General features: G+C 36.5%; 2 protein-coding genes and 1 pseudogene across 3 annotated transcripts; all 3 read left to right on the top strand.

Annotated features, from left to right (window-relative positions):
* The first annotated feature begins 3,173 nt into the window (after positions 1 to 3,173).
* Positions 3,174 to 6,107, top strand: LOC149561766 (pentatricopeptide repeat-containing protein At1g15510, chloroplastic-like). 2 transcript variants are annotated; one of them, XM_089825313.1, is made up of 2 exons: positions 3,174 to 5,375; positions 5,501 to 6,107. In XM_089825313.1, exons 1-2 carry the CDS (start codon positions 3,598 to 3,600, stop codon positions 5,517 to 5,519), a joined length of 1,797 nt encoding a protein of 598 aa, XP_089681439.1. In that variant the 5' UTR covers positions 3,174 to 3,597; the 3' UTR covers positions 5,520 to 6,107. The 2 variants fall into 2 exon arrangements, with proteins under 2 accessions (XP_089681439.1, XP_089681438.1); XM_089825312.1 differs by having other exon boundaries at positions 3,180 to 6,107.
* Positions 6,108 to 9,311: 3,204 nt separating this feature from the next.
* Positions 9,312 to 14,291, top strand: LOC149561764 (uncharacterized). Its single transcript, XM_089825314.1, has 2 exons — positions 9,312 to 12,958; positions 13,055 to 14,291. The coding sequence occupies exon 1, from the start codon at positions 12,287 to 12,289 to the stop codon at positions 12,638 to 12,640; it is 354 nt and encodes a 117-aa protein (XP_089681440.1). The 5' UTR covers positions 9,312 to 12,286; the 3' UTR covers positions 12,641 to 12,958; positions 13,055 to 14,291.
* Positions 12,918 to 14,291, top strand: LOC149561765 (heat shock protein 82-like; annotated as a pseudogene).
* Positions 14,292 to 14,495: the final 204 nt, after the last annotated feature.

The following is a 14,495-nucleotide window of genomic DNA, read 5'->3' as shown; positions in this document are numbered from 1 at the left end:
AAATTTTACATTTACCAAAGTATGTTATGTTTAGGACAATAATTTTGTTTATTAGTACAATAGAGATTGAGCAACAATAGGATAAGAAGAGTAGTGAATGTTTTATGTTTAATTGTTCAAGTGGTATTTATGGACCTTGAGTAACTCATTCACACTTCCCCCCTCTCCTATTTGTTCTAAATATTTCTAACACTCAAATCTTGAATTCAAGGTGAATGTACCTAGTACCTATTTAGTAAATAAGAAATATCAAGTGCAAGTGCTCAATATATAAATACTTGAAGCACATAAAGACACATAGTCATGTGAAGGATAATGAGACATCATGTAGGTCTCACAAAAAGTGCAAGACTATGTTCTTACTTTGTACTAGCACCAATTGGCAATCCATGCATATCAATGGTGAAATACAATATAAAAACATATAATCATATGACAAATCATTTAAATAACCACTATTCATAATTTGAGCATATATTTATTGAAGATAACAGATAAATATACACATCATTAAGGCACACTACAAATGAGTCCATTAACATCGATTTGATGACACATAAATCATAATCCATGTTTGAATATGAAATAAACTAGGTATCTCCATAAAGCATCATGTCACATCACTAGCATTATCATGCAAATATGATTAAATTGAATATCAACATCATTTAACATCTCATATCTATGATACTAGTAATCAAAATAGTGTATAGTCATTAAAGCATCTCAATATGAAAATGTAATCCATAATCCCAAACTTGAATATAGATAAATCATTTCTAAATATGCTTAAGCATCTATCATGGGAAATAACTAATTGAATTACTCAACAACATATATGGCATACTACCACATCAAATTATAGATAGACATCATGAAGCAATATCAATAATCTCAAATGTAAAATACACTAGATAACATCATAGACTATCAACATAAAGATAAGGCCAAAAAACTACTAATAGCTTAATCAAACATAAAAGTCAACACTATTGCAAGAACTAGAATTAGGTGCAATACTCTAATGCATCACACAATGCAACTATTGTTCATATCTTAAGGGTACTCATGGAATAACATTGTGATACCATACCAGTCAAGGTAACCATTGGCACATACCTCATTGAAAGTTGAAACCATAGAATACATAATAAGTCAGACATAAAGCATAATCAATCTACTAATACAACAATATAAATCAAATCACCCCAAGGGTGTAGGCTGCTCATCAGTGCTAATATGATCATTTAGGAAACAATAGAGTCAAGGTCACATCCATCATGAAGGCATACATAAATTAAATGGGAGAGACACTACATTTTGTGTGTTGAAATTCTTTCTTCAGTTATATGCTAGATTATTATTTTATCTAGTGGTGGAATTCCTTTTGATTTGGGAGAAAAATATTTTATTTGCAATTAGGTCAAAAAATGAGGAAATAAGTTATTGAAAATAAAAATACTCAAGTAAAGGCCTGATATTTTTACAATTTGTACATGTTAAAGAGTGAGTTTTAATAATTTTATTGTATGAATATTTTTTAGTCAATAACTCAAATCACAAGTGCTCTATTATACATCATTTGGTTGAGGGAAATGGTGAACAATATCATAAAAATAGTTCTTTAAATGAAAGTGGACACTATTAGAAATAAGGGGAAAATTAAGAGAAAGGATAAGGGGAACAACTTGAATTTTTAAATAGAAAATAATAAATAAGTGGAACTCTAATATATATTTTATAAAAGATTGAAAAATAACAATCCTAAAGATGCAAATGAGCAATTATATTACGATAATGAATCGAATGACCTAGATACTAACTAAAATATTTAAACAAACTAAAAATATATTTAAGAACAATAATAATTTTAATACTAATACTAATTAGATTGACACAATTTAAAAAAAATTAATTTAATTAAACTTAAACATAGAACCAAATTAATGTTAATATTAATAAAGACAGTGACCTAACGTGACCAAAACTATATTAGCAACGATATCAAATAAGAAAAGTATTGAATATAATACATAATAGAAATAAAATAACTCAAAAAAATAAATGCCAGCTGTAATAAATGGTATCATGTCTTGTAAACAAAGTGAATTATGAATATTCCTTGGATGTTGACAAAAATGAAGAAAATGAAAATATACAAATTTAACCATCCTAAAAAGACAATGCACAAGCACAACTAATAAATTGAAGGTAGTTATAAAGAAACAACTAGTTAGGATAAAAAAGCTAAAGGGGAAGGAGACAATCAAATTACCTACTAGAGTGCTCTGCCAACTAAGCTATTAGTGTAAGTGTGGCTCATTTCCAACAACCCTGTAAGTTACACTATTGGTGGTTAGGGATTCTAGCCTAAGTCTAATACCACTTGTTGAGTTCCATCTCATTTGGACCAGTTATGACTCAAACCTAAGACCTTCTATTTGTTACTAGAGTGGTCTACTTAATTGAGCTAATAGCCCCTCTTGCCTAACGCATCATTTGTCTATATTATGTTTGACTTATTTTTAACAAAGGGACCTCAATCTTATACATACCAAAATTAAGAAATTATCAAGAGCTTTAAGTAAAAGGAATAAAACTACTCACAATCTTATACACATTAGAATTAAGAAATCACATTATTTAAAAAGACTTTGAAGAGATTTTAAATAGCCCCACAATTTGCTTGTTCTTATATCTATTTAACTTAAAATCTCTGTAAGGAAAAGTTTCTTGATTGATATATTTTAAAATTTGATATCATCTACTAAATTTTGTTTAACTATTTTGTATAAGAATATGAGTTGTTAGAGTGAAACCTCTTCAAATGAAAACTAAAAATTAGAAAATGTTTATTTTGACAAAGTAATCTAAAACATGATTGTAATCTCCTCAATGAATAATTCTTTTAGTAAATCAAAAACCTTACTAATCAAAATGTCAACTTTTAAAGAATGATAATGAAATAGAGTCTCATGGTAAAGATCCACCCATATAAATAGCTTTTCTCAAACTCAACAAGGGCCCATTTGGTTGTTGGAATAAGAATAGGAAATTGAGAATACTTTTTCTATTTTCCATTTGGTGCATTGAATAGGAATACATATTCTCATTTTGCCTCTAAAATAAGTTTATGCCCATTCCAAAAAATAATTGTTATTGGAACAGCCATTCCTATTCTCAATTTCTATGAACTTAAATTCGTAAGAATAATCATTGTTATTATTTTCAAAAGATTCCGTACTAAATTTGATTCATTCCAATTTATCGAGGTGTGCTGCAAAAATATACTGGTATTGTTGAACATAGCATTTTAAAATCTACCTTTGACGGTTAAGAATCGAAGAGCAGCACACTCAACCTTTTTTTCTCTTCTCGCAATCACATATTTTGAGGCAGAGTCCAGATTAATCCATAGCTCTGCGTTTTCGCGCAAAGATAGGCAGCAATGCATCAAATTGTAGTGAAAATGCTCCCAGCAAATTACTGTTAATTTCACGTTGACTAAATAATACTGGACAATATCCCCAATTACAATCATAAAATGCCAACAAGATTCACTACTAATCTCAGTCTCACAGTATTATATTGAAAGGGATGCTGCGGATTCTGCTTCCTATACACACAAACATTAGAGACTTCTCTACAAATCTTCAATTGTCGCAGACATGCATTCTCAAAAATGCGCTGTCACATGGGGTAAAACTACATTCTTTTCTCTGGCATAGGCGGTCTGCATTTGTTACTCGCACAAGTTCTCATAATACTCTGATTAACATGTATGTCAAGTGCGGAAGATTGGTTGATGCTCGTAAAGTGTTTGACAATATGAAAGAACGAGACCGCGTCTCATGGAGTACGATCATTTCTGCATACGGAAGACGGGGATTTCCTGACGAGGCAGTCGCACTGTTTCACCAAATGCAACGAACAGGTTTCCAACCGGATCTGCTCACATTTGCCAGCGTACTCCCAGCCTGTGCCAAATTGGGAGCTTTGGATGAGGGTGTGGACATCCATCAAAGCATAAATGATAGAGGAATCTCGTTAAATGTTGTGGTTGAAACTGCCCTAGTAGACATGTATGCAAAATGTGGAAGCATGCACAAAGCGCGTGAAGTGTTCGACCAAATGCCTCAAAGAGATATGGTTTCTTGGAATGCCATGATTGCAGGATATTCACAAAATGGGTTTGTTGATAAGGCTTTGGAAACTTTCAAGCAAATGCAACTGGCAGGGGTGAAGCCAGATTCCACAACATTTGCCAGCGTTCTCCCAGCTTGTGCTAAAACGGGAGCTTTGGAACTAGGCATGGACATCCATCATAACCTTAACGATAGAGAAATTTTGTCAGATGTTGTACTTGCAACTGCCCTGGTAGACATGTATGCAAAATGTGGAAACATAAACAAGGCACGTGAACTGTTCAATAAAATGCCTCAAAGAAATTTGGTTTCATGGAATGCCATGATTGTAGGATGTGTGCAAATTGGACTTGCTGAAAAGGCTTTGGAAATTTTCAAGCAAATGCAACTGGCAGGTATAATGCCAGACTCCACAACCTTTGCCAGCATTCTTCCTGCCTGTGCCAAGATGGGAGCTCTGGAGCAGGGCATGGGTATACATCAAAACATAACGGATAGAGGAATATTGTCAGATATACTTGCAACTGCTTTGGTAGACATGTATGCAAAATGTGGAAGTGTAGATAAGGCACAGGAAGTGTTCGACAAAATATGTCAAAGGAATGTGGTTTCCTGGAATGCCATGATTGCAGGATATGCACAAAATGGATTTGTTGACAAGGCTTTACAAGCTTTCAAGCAAATGCAATTGATAGGTGTGAAACCGGACTCCACAACCTTTGCTAGCGTCCTCCCTGCCTGTGCCAAAATGGGAGCTTTGGAACAGGGAATGGACATCCATCGAAGCATAAAGGACAACGAAATTTTGTCAGATGTTAGACTTGCAACTGCCCTAGTAGACATGTATGCAAAATGTGGAAGCATACACAAGGCACGTGAACTATTTGACAAAATGCCTCAAAGAAATTTGGTTTCATGGAATGCCATGATTGCAGGATATGCACAAAATGGATTTTGCAAGGATGCTTTCAAAATCTTTGAATTGATGAAGCACTCTGGAGCATATCCTGACATTGTAACCTTTGCTTGTGTTCTACGGTCATGCAGCCTTGCAGGTTTAGTGGATGAAGGCTGTAGATATTTCGATCATATGAATGACCCTTATCACATTACACCTACAGTTGATCACTATGGGTGCATGGTTGACCTTCTTGCGCGTGCTGGCTATCTTGAAGAAACCCTAAATCTTATTATTAAGATGCCAGTTAAACCTGTGGTGGATGTGTGGATGTGTGTTCTTGGTGGCTGTAGATTACATATGAATATAGGCTTAGGAGTATTTATAGCGATGTTACTTTTTGATTTGGATCCTGAAAATTCTTCAGCTTATGTTCTTCTCTCAAACATGTATGCAGAAGTGGGCAGGTGGAGTGAGGTTCAGATCGTAAGGAGATTGATGAAAGATAGAGGAGTTAAGAAGACCCCTGGATGTAGTTGGATTGAAGGACATAAAATGGTGCATACTTTCTGTGTAGAAGATGAATCAAAGACACAGGGTACCTAGGCAGAGTTGGAGAAATGGGCTTGGGAAATGATGGCAGCAGGGTATTTTCCAGATTCAATGCCCTTACTTAAATGGGCAAAGGGGGAGAACCATCATAATGTAAAGCTGGCATTTTCTTTTGGTTCGTTAACATGCTCCCTAGAACAACTGTCAAAGTTGTTAAGAACCTTAGACTATGTCCTGATTGCCACGCAGCCATGAAATTTTCTCCAGGATTGTTTGGGGAATTATTTTTTGTGGGAGAGATGCAAACAATTTCCATCATTTCAAACAGGGACAATGGTCTTGTAAAGGTTATTGGAGATGCTCAATAGAGAAATCAGGAAAATTGCACTAAAACAATGTGCATTGTCTACAATAACGTCAGACGGAATCTAATTCAGAACAATTATTTTTATATGTGCACATATTCAGACATGCAGTTATAGTGAGGGGACAAGATTTCATTTTCAGTTCTATGGAAGTTTTATTTTGGTTTGTGTTTTGATTATTTGGCAGTTATAATATGTACCAAGCTGTTGTCTTCCGAAAATTAGATATGCAGAGTCTAATGTAGATCATTAATTTATTGAGAGTTATCTGTCGAAGGTATTCATATTTTTTTCATAATATGAATGTTTATGAAATTGTTTTTTGGAAAGTTGCACATGAATGAAAAAGCTGGAGGAAGTAGAGAATGGCAAAAGGACAAAAGTTGAGAAACACTTCAAGTAAATAGAAAGATGATTTGATCAGGAGGAAATGGGAGAGTCTCAGGGCTCAGAATCAATCCTTGTCATTTTGCATATTTCATTTGTTTAGATTAATTAGCTGATAGGTTATATTTATTGGGAAGACCTCCTGATGGAATCCAATTCCTCATGTTGGGTAAAACATTAAAAGGTGTTGGTAAAAGCCATTTTCACAAAGTAAAGATTTAATTTGCCAAACAATAGATTGAAATGTCGCACATCATTCTCAAGCCATAATGAGTTGGTGAGCTCCGCACCATGGCGTTTCCAACAGGGTGGCAGCGGTGTATGTGAATGCCATGGATAATAATGTTAGTCACATACTGTACACTAAATAAAGGGGCCATGAGCAATATGGACATTAGCGCCTCTTCTGTCAATGGTCTTGTAACTGTTCATAATGAGCTCCTCTTTCAGCTGGATTGTTGAGCTAAAATAAAAAGATACAGAAATAAAGTAGAACTGAAAAACTAAACAAAATTCAAAGATACAAGAACAGAAACAGAAATTATAGTGGTTCATCCAGTAGTCTGGATTACATCCACTCTTCAAGCAGGGGAATTTCTCTTATTAGATAAAACATACATTACAATGAACAACAGCAATAAACTGTTATACATATTCTTTTGATCACATTCAATGGAAGACAAAAGGGCTGAGAAGAGGAAGAGTCACAATGATTGGACTGCACAACCAGAGTGGTTTCATATTCCCTTCTAGAACTGTTACAATCTCCCACTTGAAGTCCAATCAGTCTGCATAGAGAAATCCCCTACTTGGAATTCTTATGGCTATGTCGTGACAACACCAAGAGAAGCTCTACAGAATTCGAACTTCTCTCGAAGTACAACCTTTGTAAACACATCAGCCGAATTAACCTTTGTATCAATCTTCTCCAACTATAGCCTTCCTTCTTCAAGAGTATGACAGATAAAATGAAATCTGGTTTCTATATGTTTCGTGTGACTGTGGAAAGCTGAGTTTTTAGCCAAGTGAATGGCACTCTTGCTGTCAGAGAATAAAGTTTGATTGTTGAAATCCCAACTCTCCAAACAATCACTGTAACCATATCAGCTCTTTGGCCCCCTCAGTAAGAGCAATATATTCAGCCTCGGTAGAGGAAAGAGCAACAACTTGTTGCTTAGGAGAAGCCCAGCCAATCGCTGCCCCGACAAAAGTAAAAACATAGCCTGTTGTAGACCTTTTATCTAAATCTCCAACCATATCAGAATCAGCATATCTGCAAATATAAGGAGTCTTGTTATTAAAACATAAAACATGAGAGGAAGTGCCTCTCAAATACCGAAAAATCCATCGAACTGCTTGCCAATGAGTTTTACGTGGATTACTCATAAAACCACTTACGACTCCCATTGCATGAGCAAGATCTAGACGTATGCTAACCATTGCATACATTAAACTTCCAACTGCTGAAGAATAAGGAATACCATCCATGTAAGATTTTTCTCCCGGAGTAGGACACATCTTTGAACACAATCGAAAATGATCAGCCAATGGAGTGGCAACCGATTTGGCATTTGACATATTAAACTTTTCTAAAATTTTGAGAATATACTTTTCTTGAGATAATGTAATTTCTCTTTTATGTCTATCACAGATTATATCCATCCCAAGAATCCTCTTCATTGCCCCTAAATCTTTCATGGCAAAATGAAGAGCCAAATGCGTCTTCAGCTCCTGAATAATTCTCATACTATTTCCAGCAGTCAACATATCATCAACATACAGTAGTAAAATTACAAACTCACTAGTAGAAAGCCTTTTGTAGTAAACAAACGGCTCTGATTCGCAGCGTGTGAATCCTTCTTGTGTCATGAAATTATCAAATTTTAAGTACCATTGACGTGGAGCTTGCTTCAGCCCATATAGACTCCTCTTTAATCTGCAATATAAATGCTTTTGCCCCTGTTTAATGAATCCCTTTGGCTGCTCCATATACAATTCCTCTTCAACATCCCCATGTAGAAACGTTGTTTTGACATCGAGTTGCTCAAGCTCAAGATCCCAAGCTGCTGCCATGCCTAAAACCAAACGAATGGTTTGCATTTTAACTACTGGAGAGAAAATCTCATTAAAATCCACACCTTTTTGTTGAGCAAACCCCTTCACTACCAATCTTGCCCTATACCTTTTATGTCCTCCATCCTCATCTTTTATCCGATAGACCCATTTATTTTTCAATGCTTTACGATTTGGCGGGAGAGGAACCAAATCCCATGTCTGATTTGTATATAAAGACTCAATTTCATCTTTCATAGCATCCATCCAGAATGCTGAATTAACATCAATACATGCTTGTTTATATGTTTGAGGTTTTGTCTGATTAGAACACAAAGAAAATAAGAGTTTGTAATCATCAAATTTTTGTGGACGTTTTCATTCTCTGGTAGATTTCCTTTGCTGCGGGATTTGATTAACATCTTCTCTATGTTCAGTGGAAAAATCAGTATCAGTACCCTGTTTATTTGCTTGGTTGGTATTATGAGATTGATTGCCAAAATCCATTTGAGTTGTGGCTTCATCGAAATCCTGTGCAATTTCGGTACTTGAATTTCTAACAATAAATTGTGGTTGTGGATGAAGGATAGGCATTTGGATCTGTATGGGATCGACGCCCAACATGGAGGGATCGCGGACTTGGAGAGGACCAGTCAATAGGGGATTGAAGGGCAATTGGTCACCGGCTAGATGTGGCGAATAGGAGCAATGTTGTTGCAGGGTATCATTGAGACTAGGCGTTCTAAGCAGTGGGCCACATGGAGTGTGGGTTGCCGCTGATTCAATGGGTTGTGTAGAGCCTATGTTGGGGCAATGAACGCCTAGCGTGGAGTGAAAGGTAACATCTTGTGCAGGAGACGTTATACTATGTGGCTGTTCAACTATATGTAGCGGTGTAGAAAATAGAGATAGAGGCGTGGTGTGTTGGCATGAGGTGGGTGTAGTGATTGATAGAGCAATTTGCTCTATATCAATTTCAGATGCAGAGGATTGCTGCTGGTGAGTGTTTAGGAATAAGTTGTGATGCTCTATGGAAATGGCATCAGGGGAATTAGTAGATAGAGGTAAATTAGATATTGAGCAAGATGCAAATTTTGTATAAGTGGGGAGACCATATTGTGGTGAAGACATAATACTAGGAGTAGGATTAAATGTAACTTGAGGAGTCCTCTTATTTTGTCCCCCATTATCAAATAAATCAAATTGAATGTAATCAGTAGGATTATTTAGAATTTGCAAAACTGAGAATGATTTCTCATTGAAAATAACATCGCGATTGCGAACAATTTTCTAAACTACTGGATCCCACAATTGAAAACCATATTGATCTTCACCATACCCCAAGAATACTCATCTTTTAGATTTAAAATCCAATTTTGTTCGTTGCTCTTTAGGAACATGAACGTACGCATCACAACCAAACACTTGTAAATGAGAAAATGAAATTCTTTAACCAGTCCATCTCTCTTCCGGAATATCAAAATCAAGACATGATGAAGGGGCTCAATTAATTAAATGAACTGTTGTATTACACGCCTCTCCCCAAAATTCTTTCCCCAAACTGGCATTAGATAACATACACCAAGCCCTTTCCAAGATAGTCCAATTCAATCTCTCTGCTGCACCATTTTCTTGACGTGTATAAGGGACTGTTTTAATCCTTCGAATACCATGATTTGCATAAAAATTATCAAACTCCAAAGAGCAAAACTCACCACCATTGTCTGTTAGTAGACATTTAATCTTTTTCCCAATCTGATTTTTCACCGTGGCCTTAAAAATTTTAAACTTCGAAAATACTTAAGATTTCTTATTCAACATATAAACCCAAACTTTTCGAGTGCAATCATCAAGAAATGTGACAAAATAGTTAGCACGACCGAGAGAAGTTACCTCCGTAGGACCGAAAACATCGGAATGCACAAGTTATAATAAAGAAGATTTCTTCTCATGACCCGTCCTTATGAAGCTGGTGTGATTTTGCTTGTCGTAAAGACAATGTTCACACAACTTCAAATCAAGAGATTTAAGACTCGGAAGATGGTCTCTTCGAAGCATGACTTCAAGACCCATTTTGCTCATGTGGCCGAGCCTCTTATGCCAAACTTTAGCATTACTTTTCACAACCGCCATGGCTGCTCCCAGTTCACTATTGCACTCTAAAACATATAAACTTCTAGATTTCTTTCCTTTAACCAAAACTAACTGACCTTTAGATACTTTCCATGAATCAAGATCAAAATTTACATTATAGTCTTGTGTATACAACTGACTAACTGAAATCAGATTATGCTTAAGTGTAGGAACATGCCTAACATCCTTTAAAAGCCATTGACTACCATTTTTCAACGACAATAAAATATCCCCTTTGCCGACAACGTCACATTCTTTGTTATTTCCAAGAAAAACTTTACCAAACATACCTTCGTGGTAATTTATGAACGCACTCCGACATGGAGGAGCATGAAAAGATGCACCAGATTCGAGAACCCACGAACTTGAATCCATGTGACCAGCTGCAAGCACCAAAGCTCCATCAGTTGCAGCATTTAGACCATCTTGAATTACTTTATTTTGAGCCTTCTTGTAATTCCAACATTGGTTCTTGGTGTGGCCTGGTTTACCACAAAACCAGCAGGTGTCATTTCTTCCTCTAGACTTCGAGTGATGATTCGATCTGTCTCTTCCATTATTATTATTGTTATTTCTACCTCTTTCACGACTTCTTCCTCTATTGTTTGTGCACACAACTGTTAGAGCATCACCGGAAGACGATTTGTAGTGTTTCCTTCACATGTCTTCACTAAGTAATGTAGCAGTAACTTCATCAAATTTCAGCTTCTTGTTGGCTGCTATTGAAGTGCTCACAGCCATTACTAAACCTTCTCAGCTGTTCAGAAGTGAACATAATAATAAAATAGCTTTTATTTCATCCTCTAAGGGTATACCGACTGAAATGAGTTGACTAGCTAATGTATTAAACTCATTCAAATGATTCGACATTACTCCCCCTTCTTTCATTTTTAGATTATATAGCTTCTTCATTATAAAATTTTATTTGAAGCTGAAGGTATTTCATACAATGAAGATAATTTCTCAACTAACTCTCTAGTTGTCTTCTCAGCTGAAACGTTAAACAACATGTTACTTGAGAGTGCCAAGAAAATCATTGCCCTTGCTTTCAAATCCAGTTTTTCCCATGCTTCATCTGTCAATGATCCTTTGCCCTCTATCTTACCAAGCAATGCAGGTTGTAAATCTTGCTTGATGAGTAAAGACTCTATCTGCACTTTCCATAGCCCAAAGTTTTGCTTAGAAAACTTTTTGATTTTCAACTTATCTGCCTCATCCATGGCGTCTGTAAATCTTTATCAATTTCTAGAAAATCAAACTAGCTTAACCAACTCTGATACCAATTGTTAAGCTAAAATAAAAAGATACAAAAATAAAGTAGAACTGAAAAACTAAACAAAATTCAAAGATACAAGAACAGACACAGAAATTATAGTGGTTCATCCAACTAGTCTGGATTAGAGAATGGCAAAAGGACAAAAGTTGAGAAACACTTCAAGTAAATAGAAAGATGATTTGATTAGGAGGAAATGGGAGAGTCTCAGGGCTCACAATCAATCCTTGTCATTTTGCATATTTCGTTTGTTTAGATTAATTCGCTGATAGGCTATATTTATTGTGAAGACCTCCCGATGGAATCCAATTCCTCACGTTGGGTAAAACACTAAAAGGTGTTGGTAAAAGCCGTTTTGACAATGGAAAGATTTAAATTTGCCAAACAATAGATTGAAATGTCGCACATCATTCTCAAGCCATAATGAGTTGGCGAGCTCCGCACCATGGCATTTCCAGCAGGGCGGTAGTGGTGTACGTGAATGCCATGGATAATAATGTTAGTCACATACTGTACAGTAAATACAGGGGCCATGAGCAATATGGACATTAGCGCCTCTTCTGTCAATGGTCTTGTAACTGTTCGTAATGAGCTCCTCTTTCAACTGGATCACCATGTCTCCAGCAAAGATTATTCACAGAGGCTCAGACGGAATCACATCATGTCAAAGAGTGCCGGGTCGGGGATTCACCGGATCATCGTTGTGAACATCCGTGATGACATAAAATCTTCCAAATTTTCCTCCAATGGCTTTCTTGCCGAATCTGAGGCCACAGTCTACGAGTCTTTCTGTTTTGTTGCCAGTTCGAGTCGCAGCGCCAACAATCATCATTAGGGTTTCCTGTCCTACTCTTAAAATAGCCAAACTCTCATCTGGAACTGTTAATGTCTCTGCAAAGTTTAAACAAACAGATGAACACAGAAGAAAATATTCTGCAAACAAACCAGAACAATCATTTCATCTGTGGACCAAAAATGAGAACAATCCTTAGAAAATGAAGATTCCTGATGACCTTTCGATGATTTCAGTGACTATCTCTGGATTTTCCACAACGGAAGAATTCCATGCCTGGCTTTTTGCCTGAACCGTGTGAAGCCCTGCTGCAAACACCATGGCAACTGCAAGCACCTGCCATTTTTGCTGCCAAAGAAGGTACTAAATCTCTTCTCAATACTGGTTTCTGGTTTCTATATATAACAAACTTTGGGCTTCTCCGTACTTAATTCAACATTTCTGGCTTTTCTGCAGATCCTCATTAACAAGCAAAAGCCTATCTGGATGTGAAAGCTAGAGGAGATTACAAAGGAAGAGTATGCTTATTTCTCCAAGATCTTTAAAAATGACTGGGAAGATCACTTGGCTGTCAAGCGTTTCTATGTTGAAGGGCAATTGGAATTCAAGGACATTCGGTTTGTTCCAAGGAGGGCTCCATTTGACCTGTTTGACACCAGGCAAAAGCCCCAAAACATTAAGCTCTATGTGAGAAAGGTGTTTATAATGGACAATTGCGAGGAGCTGATTCCCGAGCATTTGGGCTTTGTCAAAGGTTATGTAGACTTTGATGATCTGCCCCTCAACATCACTCGAGAAATGCTACAGCAGAACAAGATTCTGAAGGTAATCAGGAAGAATTTGGTGAAGAAATGCTTAGAAATGTTCAATGAAATTGCAGAGAACAAGGAAGATTATGCCAAGTTTTATGAAACATTTTCCAAGAACATCAAGCTTGGAATTCACAAGGACAGCCAAAACGGGACTAAATTGGCTGATCTGCTGAGGTACCACTCTACAAAGAGTGGTGATGAGATGACCAGTTTGAAATACTATGTGACCAGAATGAAAAAGGGGTAGAAGTTTATCTATTACATTACCAACGAGAGCAAGAAGGCTGAGGAAGAGAAGAAGAAGAGAGGAAAACTGCATTTGAGAGCCAGCGCAAAGTAATAAAGGACATATTGGGAGACAAGGTAGAGAAGGCCGTGGTATCTGACCATGTTGTGGTATCCCATGTGTGCTTGTGACAGGGGAATATGGGTGGACTGCAAACATGGAGAGAATAATGAAGGCTCAGGCTCTGCAGGATAGCCTTGATGATCCCAATACCTTTGCTTCCAGAATCCACGGGATGTTGAAGTTGGGACTCAACATAGATGAGGATTTCTCTGTACAGGTGGACTCTGAGATGCTGCCTCCTGAAGAAGCTGCTGCCCAGGAGGAGAGCAAGAGGGAAAAGGTGCATTAATCCTCTTCTTTTGCTTCTTCTCTGCCTCAGTGGGGGATTGGGTTTTTTCTGTGTAGCTTAGAGTTAGAAACAATCAACAGAGGTAGTCTTGTGGGAATTGGTGTATGCCATCTATAGTTGGGAAATGGCTTTCTGTTTTAATATGTGTCAGGTGGGGCATGGCTAGAAGAAATCCTCTTTTAAACTTTTCTAAATTTTATGTAATAAACATTAATATATTTTTAAAGCAATCCTTTGAGATTATTAAGGTCCAGGCTTGCCATTGTTTGCTTAGCAAACATAGAATGACGTGTGGGGTAAATAACAATAACATATATTTAAAGATTTTTAAGACTTTCAAAGGCAATTTTTTTTGGAAGTAAATATGAAAACTGAGAATTTCTTTTTATTTAAGGCAGATTTAGAAATGAAGATGTTATATTATATAATTTAGTTCAACTAATTTGT

Source organism: Cupressus sempervirens, chromosome 4 (genome assembly GCF_028749045.1).
Source record: "Cupressus sempervirens isolate cs-2001-9-10 chromosome 4, ASM2874904v1, whole genome shotgun sequence".
Classification (NCBI taxonomy): Eukaryota; Viridiplantae; Streptophyta; class Pinopsida; order Cupressales; family Cupressaceae; genus Cupressus; species Cupressus sempervirens.
Note: the sequence above shows the minus strand (reverse complement) of the source record. Positions and strands in the feature narration are given on the sequence as shown.